General features: G+C 34.6%; 1 protein-coding gene across 2 annotated transcripts; it reads right to left on the reverse strand.

Annotated features, from left to right (window-relative positions):
- Nucleotides 1-329: 329 nt before the first annotated feature.
- On the reverse strand, nt 330-12,742 carry LOC107761154 (histone deacetylase 15). 2 transcript variants are annotated; one of them, XM_016579336.2, is made up of 18 exons: nt 12,442-12,742; nt 11,434-11,738; nt 11,167-11,343; nt 10,939-11,053; nt 9,825-9,898; nt 9,547-9,622; nt 9,280-9,344; nt 8,661-8,716; nt 8,397-8,520; nt 7,991-8,116; nt 7,809-7,859; nt 7,288-7,356; nt 7,016-7,124; nt 4,327-4,406; nt 4,142-4,224; nt 4,001-4,046; nt 1,666-1,837; nt 330-720 (listed from the first exon to the last, which is right to left on the reverse strand). In XM_016579336.2, the coding sequence occupies exons 2-18, from the start codon at nt 11,713-11,715 to the stop codon at nt 587-589; spliced, it is 1,839 nt and encodes a 612-aa protein (XP_016434822.1). In that variant the 5' UTR covers nt 11,716-11,738; nt 12,442-12,742; the 3' UTR covers nt 330-586. The 2 variants fall into 2 exon arrangements, with proteins under 2 accessions (XP_016434822.1, XP_016434823.1); XM_016579337.2 differs by having other exon boundaries at nt 12,457-12,622.
- Nucleotides 12,743-12,811: the final 69 nt, after the last annotated feature.

The raw sequence follows: 12,811 nt of genomic DNA on the forward strand, positions 1-12,811 counted from the left end.
CTATTTCACTAAAAAAAATTAATCCCTCTGTTCCAATTTGTGTGAACCTATTTCCTTTTTAGTCTGTTTCAAAAAGAATGACACCTTTCTAAATTTGGTAACAATTTAGCTTAAACTTACAATTCTACCCTTAATGAGAAGCTTTTATAACCACACAAATATTCCAGGCCCCTTTTTGATTTGTTTAGGGCCACAAATTCCAAAAGTCTTTATTTTTTCTTAAGTTCCGTGCCCAGTCAAATAGGTTCACATAAATTGGAACGGAGGGAGTATGAAAAATCCTGCCAATTATATGAATGGACACAGTACAAAAATAAGGGAAGTAACCATTTTTCAGTTCATTTGTTGATTACCGCAGGTTATTTGGAACCATAGTCGTTCATACACATGCTGGTAAATTAGAAAATTAGGCAGTATTAGAATTAGACCACTACAAATTGAAACTACTATTCCAAGTCTGTCCACGGAACGATGGAGAGGTCGACGCATAATGACCAAAAAAGAACATTAGGCGACTCTAGTTTCACTCAAGTATAAAAACAGCAGCATAGTGTTAAGACCTAATGTATGAAGATTACAAAGATAGTCAACATCCACAAGAATAGTTGCAACAGGATTTTGCACGCAGCTGCTTGGATAGTATCTGATACAACCACCTCTTTCGTCCCCATCGCCACCATACTGGTACACCAGTCCTGCGTCTCCGCTTACCCTGTTTTCCTGCATCAGGGACAACAAGGATATAGTTAAACACATAGAAACCCAATCCTCATCAACACCATTGCAGAATTTAGAGTCTAAAAGACTATACAGAAAGCTAACTGTCCTGAAACTTATCATTCAAAGAAATGACCGATTCAACACTCAACGACCAATGCACTTTATACAGAAAAAGTGTTGGGAATTATCAACTGAGATGCACAAGGCCTCCACATTATTTACTACCAGCCAAAGGATTTCAATTGGGGTTTATTTTGATCCTTTATCATCCTCAGAGCTAAAACTATTTTGGATATTAGGTGATCGTTCAGCTTCACATTTGAGGACTTTTTACCACATTTTAGTGAAGAAAATAGAAGCTGCACCAATCAGTATGTAAGAGGCCAGCTTCATTTCTGCAATAGAATATTGCATTTCAGGTAGGTCACAGAATTGTTGTATATTTCTCGAATTTTAACTTAAAATATTGAATTGTTGCACATTTATAAAGTAGTGACAGTTGACGCAAAAATCACAGGACCAATTGGAGAAACTCTATAGATTAAGTGGGCGTATGGACATAAGAATTGTAAAATTTCGAAAAAAGTGGAAAAAAAATTTCAAGTGAAAATGGTATTTGAAAATTAAAGTTGTGTTTGAATATGGATATAACTTTGGGTTTTTTATGAATTTTTGTGAGTAATTTGAGTGAAATTTTGAAAAACAACTTTTTGGAGTTTTTAAAATTTTCAAAAAATTCCAAAATTTATTTTCAAGTGAAAATTGGAAATTTTATGGCCAAACACTGATTTTTGAAAAAAAAATAAAAATTTCAAAAAGAAGTGAAAAAATTCCATGGCCAAACAGGCTCTAAAAGAGAAAACAAAAGCTTATTATCCAAACTAGAGACAAAAAAGAAAACACGGACCTCAGGTATGGAGCCCAGCGAAAATTCAAGTAACTTACTTGTGTCCTGAAAAACGTAGTGTCCCCATTTTGACTGCAATTTGGTGAAGTTTGTCTCCAATGTAGGCCAATAGTGCATCTGAATCTTTAAAACATCCATAACACTTCGCAATCCAGATTTGGAAGGTACAGCATTGTCTAGGTCAATCACAGGACCTTCACCAAGCAAGACCTAGATAAGAAAGGATAACATCAAAAAAGAAATCAACTTCTGCACACACCAGCAGTTTTAAGGATAAATCTTCAAACAAAATGTTCTAGCAGTTTTAAGTCACCGCCATCACTATTAAGAATTGCAGCATCAATGCATGTTCAGGACCTAGAATAATCTAGTTAAAAGTAGCATTACCACAAAAAAAAAAAAAATCAGGAACAAACTGTGATATATCCACAATTTGTAATCTAGACTTCTCCAAACATACTGCCAGAAAACCTCGCTTCGATAAGAGATGTAAATCCTAGTCATGAAACCTTTCAATTATCCAAAGAGTTGATTGTTCTAGTTGCATTAATGACTTCTCTGGTTTATCTGCTCGTTAAGTGAACTGAAAAAGATGCAGGGTGTATAATCCACTTGTAGAAAAACACATAAGAATGTACAATTCATTCTACATAGCTCAGCCAGGATTTCATAATATGCTTGATGCACAAAGCAATGTGTTTAAAAAAAATAATAGGCCAAAGCATGCCATTACTCAACAATTCATTCTACATTACTCAGCCAGGATTTCAAAATATGCTTGATGTACAAAGCAATGTGTTTAAAAAATAATAGGTCAAAGCATGCCATTACTCGAAAAGATGACCAATACAATATCAAGCCATCTGGTTCTGACCAAGAAGCCTGAAATCATTGCAGTTTGCACTATGCACGCACAACCGGAAGCAGTTGAAACATTCATCACACTGGACTTAGGCCCCATTTGTTTGCACTTAATGGAGGTCTGAATCTTAATCATTTGGATCTCAGGAATTAAGTGCATTTATTTTTGAATCTTAATTATTCAGATCTTAATCATTAAGTCTGTTTTTTTTTTTTTACTTCACAACCACTTAATAGATTTGAATAGGTCTGTATGATTAATATCTATAATAGAGACTTAATTTCATTAAGATGCTATCATCCATATTCATTATCAACTACCACCATGCCACCCACCACCACCATACTTAACCACCACCATCATCCTCAATCATAGCCGTCACCATCATCGACTACCACCCCCCACCATCCCCATCACTCCCACCGCCATCATTCTCAACCACAACCAAAACTCATCCACCTCAACTACCACAACCCTTCACCATTGACAAACATAGCTGGCATTGCCCATCATTATAAACCACCACCACCACCATCCTCAATAATAATCGCCACCACTATCAATCACCATTAATTACTACCCTGAACTACCACCACCAACCAAAACTACCACCAACCACCGTCTCTAATCGGTATTCACAAGCACTACCGTTAGCCATCACTACCAACAACTATCATAATTTTACAAAAAATATACTCCCTCTGTTTCAATTTATGTGAACCTATTTCCTTTTGGTCCGTGCCAAAAAGAATGACCCCTTTCCTTATTTGGAAACAATTTACCTTTATGCAATGATTTATAGCCACACAAAATATATGTGCCTCATTTTACACCACAAGTTCAAAAGTCTTCTCTCTTTTCTTAAACTCCGTGCCCAGTCAAATGGGTTCACATAAATTGAAACGGAGGGAGTATATTTTATTGATAGAATATTAGATTAATTAGTATTTCATTTGAGTTTTATGTTTACTAATTTTCAAATAAAAATAAATTTTATACATTCAGATGTTAAAAAACAAACAGTCTTAATTATTTAGTATTCAAATCTTAATACACATCTTACTATTCAGATGTGTATTCAGATTCAGACGTCTTAATCTTGAAAAAAACAAAATGAGGCCTTAGTAGTGATAGTCATGATAGAAGTGAAGTAAGACTAGAGGGGAAAGAATAATGTCTTGGTTTTTTTCCCCTCCAGTCTGATATCCTCTTTTGTAGAGAATCATGTTTTGATACAGATTTTCTACCTTTTGGTATACCTCTTGTATATGGCAGTTTCTCCCTTTTTTTATTTATTCCATTTACCTTGTATAAAAAAATGTATTTGTCCATACTGATAAAAACACACCCTCCTGACACTGCAAGTTCTTTTTCCTTTTTCAAACTATAAGTTTTAATGGGAGACACTGTAAGTTCTTTCTTTTGTTCCAACAGTAAGTTCTTATGCCCTGTTCGTCAGTTCTTCCCGCTCCACCATTCGCTACCTCTGCCTAAATTAGAGTAAAGTTTACCTTGATCACCGATGTAGCTGATGATGAAATTGAACGAAGATTGTAGCTGCAAAACATTGCCATTCAAAACAAGTAAACATATAAATCTCCAGTTCTCTTGGACTAAACAACAAGATAAAGGAGCAAAGACAAGACACAAACCCGCCCTCAAGAATAACAAGCAATTTTCCACCTGACAATGCACTCAACATTTGAGTCATTGATGCATAACCAGCAGGAGTTACCTGCAAAGATGATCCAAAAGGTAATACAACGTAGCACATGCAACATACAAGAGGAGAAATGAGTACAACATTAAACAAGTCGATACGAAGAAAAATTCTTACATCACAGCAACCAAGGGGATCACCCCTAGCAGCATCAAATCCTGCTGAAATGATAGTAAAGTCTGGATTGAAGTCCAAAGCTGCAAAAGGTGGAAATAGAGAAGTTGATGAGTTCGTTTTCTTTCTTGTTTTTCTTTTTTTCTAAAGAGATAATTCTATATCAATATCTATCTATATTTTATTAAAAGCACGAAGCCCTTTAGTGAAATGTTGTTCGTCTTTTTAACACTTCAAAAACTTGTTTGACATCGGGCAAAATTATAATTTAGTAATTATTTTCCTAATATTTAGGACTTTGAAATTAACAAAAAATTTAACTATTAAACTTTTCCTTATTTGAACTAGACAAAAACTCCTAATATTTAGGACTTTATAATCATTAAGCTTTTACCTTTAATAAAGGGGATCTTTACACAAATAGACGATCATATTCATTGTTTACTTTTTCTAGCCATATACATAGATTACACATTGATTATATAAAATTACACACATATAGTACATATATTATGCATATATTATACCTCCACCGGCTATTTTTAGTTTAAGTAGTTGGATGCACGGCTATTTGGGTTAATTCTTCTTAATAAAGTATCCTTATCATCTTTAATTTACTAAGACTAAAATATATGATGATACAAATGATTCCATAAATTAGAAAAATAGGAGAAATAGTTATTTTAATCTTATAAGAACATCATCTTTAATTTACTTCTATTAAATATAGGATGATACAAATGATTCCATAAATAAGAAAAATATATAGGAGAAATAGTTAATAATAGTTTACAAAATTAAATATCATGTGTTCTTTTATCCTTGGGTATAATTTTAATTTAGAGTAATAAAATATATACACATATACAAAGCTATATGTTAAAAAATTACACTCAACACTTAGAACAAACAACAAAGAAATATTTTTAATAATATAAAAGAGAAAGACAGAGAAAGAAAAATGCTTGAAGAAAGTCAATAACACTAACACTTCAGCAAACACAAAGTACAAAAATACAATTCCTTTACCACTTTGAAAATAAGATACAACAGTTAAATTATTTAATATTTGATATGAGCTAAATATTAAGAATTTGAATAAACAAAAAATAAATTATTTAATTTAATATTAAGAATAAATAATTAAATATTTCAAATTCTAAAAAGTAAAATTATTTTTCAAGTTAACTCAAATCGTGTGGACCATAAATTTGTTGCATAAATGACCGTTGATGATGAAACAAATAAAAATAGAGCAAAATTAGTTATAGTTCAGTATTAAGAGTTAACTTGATTAAAATACAAACACGAAGAAACAAGAATGAAACAATAAAAGACAAAATGAATTCAAACTGAGTCGTCTAATTATTTTCCTTTCTTATTTAGTAACTAAAACCTCACTAAAAGGGTAACAATGAAACCTTTGAGGGAAATAAATTGAGAAGACATATGAGTCAATTCTTTAATTAGTGTTATTTGAAAAATTGCTGAAGAACCGTAATAGAAGTATAGTTAAGCCTACTTTTGTCTTCCCGAATAAACTTGATAAAAATATTTCAAAAACAACTCTTAAATCTGCAAGGATTATGTGTCTTGCTGAAACTAAAAAGGGAAATATGATAACTTGTGAAAATTAGATGATAAAATTACAAAATTGGAACAAAGTTAAGGTGAATATATTGAACGATGGATGAGGACTTCTATGAGACAGAGCTTCCCTCTTTTATTGAGTTAGCTATATGGCTTTTATTTTATAACACCCAAAAATAACTTTTAAATAATATTTATGTGATTTTTAAAAAAAAATTACTCATTGAGATTGGGTACACGCGCAATGCGCATAGATTAAGACTAGTATGTTCATAAGAACAAGAAATCAAGTGAGCTACAAATAATCAACCACTAAAATATGCATAATGCATATAAAGCAAACTAATTTGATCAACATGCAAAAGGTCGAGAATTTGATAAAAGTACATAAGATGGCGTTCAAAATAAGCCACCAAAAATCTAACCATCAACACAGCATGGTATTTCCTCTCTACACAAAGTAACAACGAAATAAAAGCGAGTTTTGAATGACATGAATTAGTCTTTCCACATCTTCAAAAGTTCTTCAATTTCGCTCTCCATATTAGCTGAAAAAATACATAGTGGTGCCCTTTTTCATGTGACTTTCGTCACAACATCTAGTTTATCCATCCTCCTACCTGTGTGAGCTTGCTCATATTGCCGGTCACAAACCTAAATAAAGGAGGAAGGTTGCATGTTGACACTCAAAATAAACCTAGTAAAAATTCATGATGACTCCTCGAAGCATAAAGTACGTAGGTACATGCTTGCCAAGGTACATGTTAATCAGTATCCAAGTGTAAAAACATGTGGGAGGGGTTCCATTTACCATTTATCAATAAGCTCCAATTTTTTATTATAAGAATAGGTAAACTAAAGACATCCTGCACAAGTCATAAACTATCAAGAAAGGAGCATAACATGCCCACATTTACTTGGCAATCATGGAGGCTTGACTTTGGCTTATGTCAACAAGGGATATTATCTAGCCTCAGCCTGGTACTTCACTAAATCACCTTTTCCAAGTATCCTCACTTTCTTTTTCTACTAGTTTATTTCATAGTTTCTTTTTAGTAAGGTTTGATTTTACATAATTTCTTCATAGATAAATAAAGAATACCTATAGGAAGCACAACTTGCTCAAATGCAAAAATGTAATCCTTGTCACCCACTCCCCCACGGCTCCAAGGAATATTCACACAGTATCCTTCTGCACCCATGGAACCAACCTGCAAAATAGGAATATAAACTATGACATCCAAATGCATCTCTAATGAACGTGATTTCAAAACAAAACACACGTGAAAATTATGATTTATGGACGCCTTCTCTAGAAAGAGCTTAAAATGAATTAACCCAAAATTAAGGGTTATTTTGACGAGAAACGAGTACCTCATCAGCAGCTCCTGTACCAGGGTAGAATCTTCCACCCTCATGTCTGTGCAAAGATATATACAAAACCTGCTCAGTAAGAGTACCACAACATTCAGTCATAAAGAAATTCTCCCTACCAAATAACAGATTTGCAATGTTGGGAAATTATTTATAATACACTCCCCGTGTCCCAAATCATGTGATAAACATTCTCATTTTAAGACGTCTAAAAATTTTTGGAAATAAAATTTTCCCAGTAAATTAATATTCTGTTTATAATTCGTGGTGTAGATGTTTTGCTTATAAATTAACTTTACAAGATTTCCAATATTTCAATAACTGCATTCAATAAAAATGTAATGTCATACTAATTTCTTAACATATTCTGCTAATCAAGATATGTGTACATAAACTGGGACAAAGACAGTATCAAAGGGATAGAAAAGAAGAGGATCCCTAGTGGCAACATGAAGGCCCTTTTCAGTGTTTTGCAAAAGATTGATCATAACACAAACTCAGTTTAGCAATTCATTGCTTACAGATTTGCTTCTCTCAAATATTTCTTGTGTACCATTCCCATGATGAACATCCTGCGAGAAATGAGAATAAATTACCGAATAGGTTACAACTTTTGCATTTCTTGTGTATTACACGAGTAAAATATCCCATGTTAACTGAAAGCAAATGCAATCAAGGATAAAGATATAGCATTAGTAATTACCCAATCAACTATTAACACCTTCTTTGCACCAGCGGCCTCAGCTGCTGATGCAGCAATTGCTGCATTGTTGTGGAGACAGAAGCCCATGGCCTGTTTCACACCAGCATGGTGGCCGGGAGGACGAACCTGACTCATTTTTTATAAAGAATATATGAGGGTGGATTTTCTTCTTATATGGAGAACGCCAAATCAAAAACAACAACAACCCAGTATAATCCCACTAGTGGGGTCTGGGGAGGGTAGTGTGTACGCAGACCTTACCCCTACCCTGGGGTAGAGAGGCTGTTTCCAAATAGACCCTCGGCATCCTTCCCTCCAAGAACTCCCCACCTTGCTCTTGGGGTGACTCGAACTCACAACCTCTTGGTTGGAAGTGGAGAACGCTAAATCAAATGCAAATTATTACCAGAGCAAAACCATTTTTGACACGCCCAGAGTAAATTGCTGAAGCAAGGTCAGCACATAAACCTGCTGCAAGCCTGGCAGCACATGCTGAATGTTCATTTGCATATGTATCAGGTGTAAAATAACTGCCATTTTAAAAAGCTCTTGATCAACATAAATATTATAAGTTTTTCTATATCATGAGAACAGTCCCAGTACAGTGATTACCATAAAACAAAAACAACCACCAATAAAAATGAAAAGTAAATGATCAATATTCTCAAACCTGGCAAGCATACGCCTGGTAATATCAACGGCTTCAATATTCTCTGTGGAGTGGACCTAAAAGATCCAAATATAAAATTAGAATATGAAAATCTAATTCTATTTCTAGAAGTAAAGAACATCACCTCCACCGTCTCTCGATACATAAAATCATAATACTAAAAATTGTTGGGTGTCATCGCTTAATAAGAAGCCTTCCATTTTCTATATTTTATTTGTATAAAACTTGGTTTTTAGCAGTCCCTAAAGATCAAATAAATCATAATTTACCATGACTGTGATTTTAGAGAAAGCAAAAACCTATCAGCTTGCTTCTGTAATTGGATAAGTAGCAATAAAACCATCTTTACAAGATATTTGTTTTTGCTTCCCCCTTCACTTAAAGGTAGATATGACGCTTAGCCAACTTTTTAGATTGAAACTAGTTAAGCTATTCACCTCAAAATAGCAGGCATGTAAAAAACTTGAGAAAAGTACGAGTGAAGTCTAGCATCTTCACTGACTGCAATACTTATGGGTCTCAGAATGCACACTAGTACAGACAATATCAAATAATGCTGAATACAACACATAGCAGAATCCTTCACCCACTAAACAACAAGTACTTTAAAGCATCTCACCATCTGGAGTTCTTCCCTTGTGATTTCTCTTGCAGCAATGGGATAGCACTTCCCCGGAAATATACCTTAACATTTCAAGAAACCACAAATGACTAGACAATCATTTTTCAGAGAACTGACGTCATAGTCTTTAAACAGCATTAAACCACTTAAGTATTCTACAACTTCACATAGAATAGGGGAAAGTTTGGATGCCCATATGACAATACTAGGTTATAACACTGTAATGTTCCCTATGGCATGTGGATAACAAGAATAGGAGAAAACCTGCTGTAGCGAGGCTAGCTGCAATGGCTTGGAGGCGGTCTGGTCTTTCAGGATGTGGATGAGATTTCATTACAACCTTTTCAATCAAAAGAGAACCCAGAAATAATACCTTTATCAAAACAGGAAACTGGTATTCACTAACTAATATCCTAAACAAAATGCAAAACACAACAACTGAATTCTTCTTTTCTCTTTCTCATTTATGGGACTAGAAAAGGCTTAAGAAAATATTAAATAAAAGATTAACCCAGAAGATAAAAAATTGAGAAGTACCATACTTCTGTGTGAAGCAACATCCTTTCATCGAACCCTACAGCAGTGGAGGATGATAAAGAACTCTGCTTGCACGGATCTACAGCAGTGAAGAAGAATCAATATACTAGCTATGCTAAAACAAAAGAAAAGAGAGAGCATAAACAATATCGTGCAATACACAGATAAACATAAAAACTAGTAATAGATACATGCACCAGTGGAAAAGGATAATAATGAGTTTTACAAGTTAGAGGCTATTAGAAGTGGTACGCCTGCTCAAATTCCAAGGGACTTCACTTTGCAATCAATAAAATAACCTACGACAGTTCATCCACTGAACATTGTGAGATCAAAATTCTCCAAAACAAAACAACATCTCAATCACGTCTTCAGGTCTCTCAACCACCTGAATCCCAAATATTTGATTGAGAACTTCCATTTTCTAAAGAGCTCCAGTTGTGCTGAATATTTTACCCCTTACCTTCACATATTCTAAGTTCACCCCTGAGCTCAGCTTTTGCTTCCACATGACTATATACTTTTTCATATGTTAGATACAAATCTGCTTTGGGTCATCAAAAAATGAAAAACACTAAAATTAGTTATACTTGGGTGAACCAGCAATGTTATTCTTTTTAATGAATCACATTGGTTCTAGAAGCATTTTGAACAATGACTCCTGAGTATGAGGTTATAAACCTATAAGCTCGCCCTTAAATTTGGACTTCCATTCTAATTTCTAGATAGTTGACCTTTTCTTGCTGTGCTGGGGTCTATCTGAATACATGGTAAAGCAAATGGAACCAAGAAACAGGGTTACCGCATTGGCAGGAGAGGACACAAAAGGCGAAGGCTCACCCATAAATAGCAGGTACACACTGGACCTCAACTTCCAAAACATTATTCCTTCCACCAGTAAATAAATTTCACAGCTAACATGATAGGTCGACTGTCATCCACAACTAGATTCCTTGTCCAAGACTATTCTAGGAAAGCGTGCAAACTCCTTTCCTACGGGCATATTGTATGACGGGATAACTTCAACTAATCATGTAACAGTTCATCACACGAGAAAGTCATTTTTTTATCAATCAAAAGCCCAAATAAAACGTCTTACTAATAAGAATTACTACCAACCTTTAGATTTTTCAGTTACAGGCAACTCATCTTGGTTGACATCCTCTACAGGCAGATATGGAGAAGCAAAAAATCCACGCGTGAGGATTCCAGATTCTCTGTGTTCTCCGCATATCTGTATAGACAGTATTCAAGAAATAAACCACAGCCTATAGAATGTCTCCAGTAGGAGACTGGACATGCTGAACAAGAGCACAAAAAGAATAGCCAAAAAGATACACAACTCACTTCACAATTGGAAACATCCTCGACATTGACCATTGTACAATTGACACAGAACCACCTCGGAACTTCTACTTGCTTTTCTGATGGTTCCCAGTCACTGTCATCGTCGTCCTCGTCAAGATTGTACCGAGCATTGTACATATCCTCCAAGGTCATGTCATTTTCACGCTTCACACTTTTCTGCAGTTGCAAAGTTACAATAAGGAATTATTAGACACACACCTTCAATATCACTGAAAAATTCAAAATGAATTATAGCAGCTCCCTCACAGTTATTGCAGCTGGCGCAGGGTTCAAATCGGAGATGCCATCTGAATCTCTCGTACAATGTTGTGACACTTCCCCCGAGTGTCCATCATTACGACAAGTATAATCACAAACAGATGTGGACCCAACCCCGTTCAATCTTCCGTTTAAGTTTTGACGTATAACAACTTCTGAATGATTTAGAAGATTGGTTTCAGTCTTTCCACCAGTTAAATTGCCCATTTTAAGTGTCTCTGAGACCTCGTTGTCTTCGGAATTAATAACACAATTCTCCACCAAGATCATTTCTCCACAGCAATCACAATCATCTGTGACAAACATCAAATACTAATTAGTATCAAATGAAATTTAGACAAGCACTTTTAAATTTACAAACTGCAAATGCCAAAGCGGTCTGCACCATTACACTTTACTGTTATAACACTAACGTGACACTACAAAGTGTTTAACAAATTTGTTTAATTCCAACGGCTAGATCTGTGTAGAGATAAGTATTGAAATTGTGGCAAGTTCAGATTCATACAAATATCTGAGAATTGAGATATTCAAAGCTACAATTTTTCTTGATAAGCGATATCCAAAGCTACGATGGTAAATATGGATTTAGTGTAAAACTGTAGAAACTGACATACTGTTTCAATTGTCGCTTAAATCTTGGTTCTTTATTGATCAATAAGGTTAAGCCTGTTGAAAATAGAGCATAAACAAAATGCAGCTCCATAGAACATTCTAATTTTTTAGCTTTTACTAATCTAGTAGAATGGGTCGACGGAGCACCTCTCACGTCCAAAATAAGTGCAATGTAGTTGCAGTAGGGGAAAATAAACCAATTGTTCCTTATAACTGTATCGACAACAGCAACGGCGGAAAGTATTTGTCGTAATTAGACCAAAGACGTCGGTATAATTTAGGATAGTTGAAACTTTACTCCCAATAAACAAAAAGATTCGGAATAGTTAGAACGTAGAAGTGGAAATATTTCTGAAGCACAAAAGCAAGATTTTCTCCTACCTGATTTTCTCCTACCTCTGACAATGGTGGAAGTGCTAATCTGTCTGTGGGCGGAAGATTAGCCGGTGGATGAACGGTTCGATGGACCCCTTTCCGCAATAAATAGGAGACTTATTTTCTAGGGTTCTTCTTTTTGTTTTGTTTCAAAAAAAGGACATAATTTGGTTATCAGCCCATTGTTTGGCTCAAACAACTAGGAAGTTTATAGCCTCTTTGGCAAGAATGTATTGTCTTTTTTTTTTTGGAACATTTGATTAACCATAAATCACAATCATTTTAATTTTAATGAAGGCCATTGAATATTCGAATTTTCGATACTAACAGACTCAAGGACACTTAATCTTGGATTACTTTAGAACTAAAGTGGCAT

This window comes from Nicotiana tabacum, chromosome 6 (assembly GCF_000715075.1).
Source record: "Nicotiana tabacum cultivar K326 chromosome 6, ASM71507v2, whole genome shotgun sequence".
NCBI classification, from domain to species: Eukaryota; Viridiplantae; Streptophyta; class Magnoliopsida; order Solanales; family Solanaceae; genus Nicotiana; species Nicotiana tabacum.

Excerpts from the sequence above, each read along its gene's own strand:
- LOC107761154 (XM_016579336.2), bottom strand. The coding sequence starts at position 11,715 with ATGATCTTGGTGGAGAATTGTGTTATTAATTCCGAAGACAACGAGGTC. Across the intron at positions 8,521-8,660 it reads ACCAGGCGTATGCTTGCCAG|TTATTTTACACCTGATACAT; the intron begins GTTTGAGAATAT and ends TTAAAATGGCAG. Across the intron at positions 721-1,665 it reads CTACGTTTTTCAGGACACAA|GAAAACAGGGTAAGCGGAGA; the intron begins GTAAGTTACTTG and ends TCCCTGATGCAG.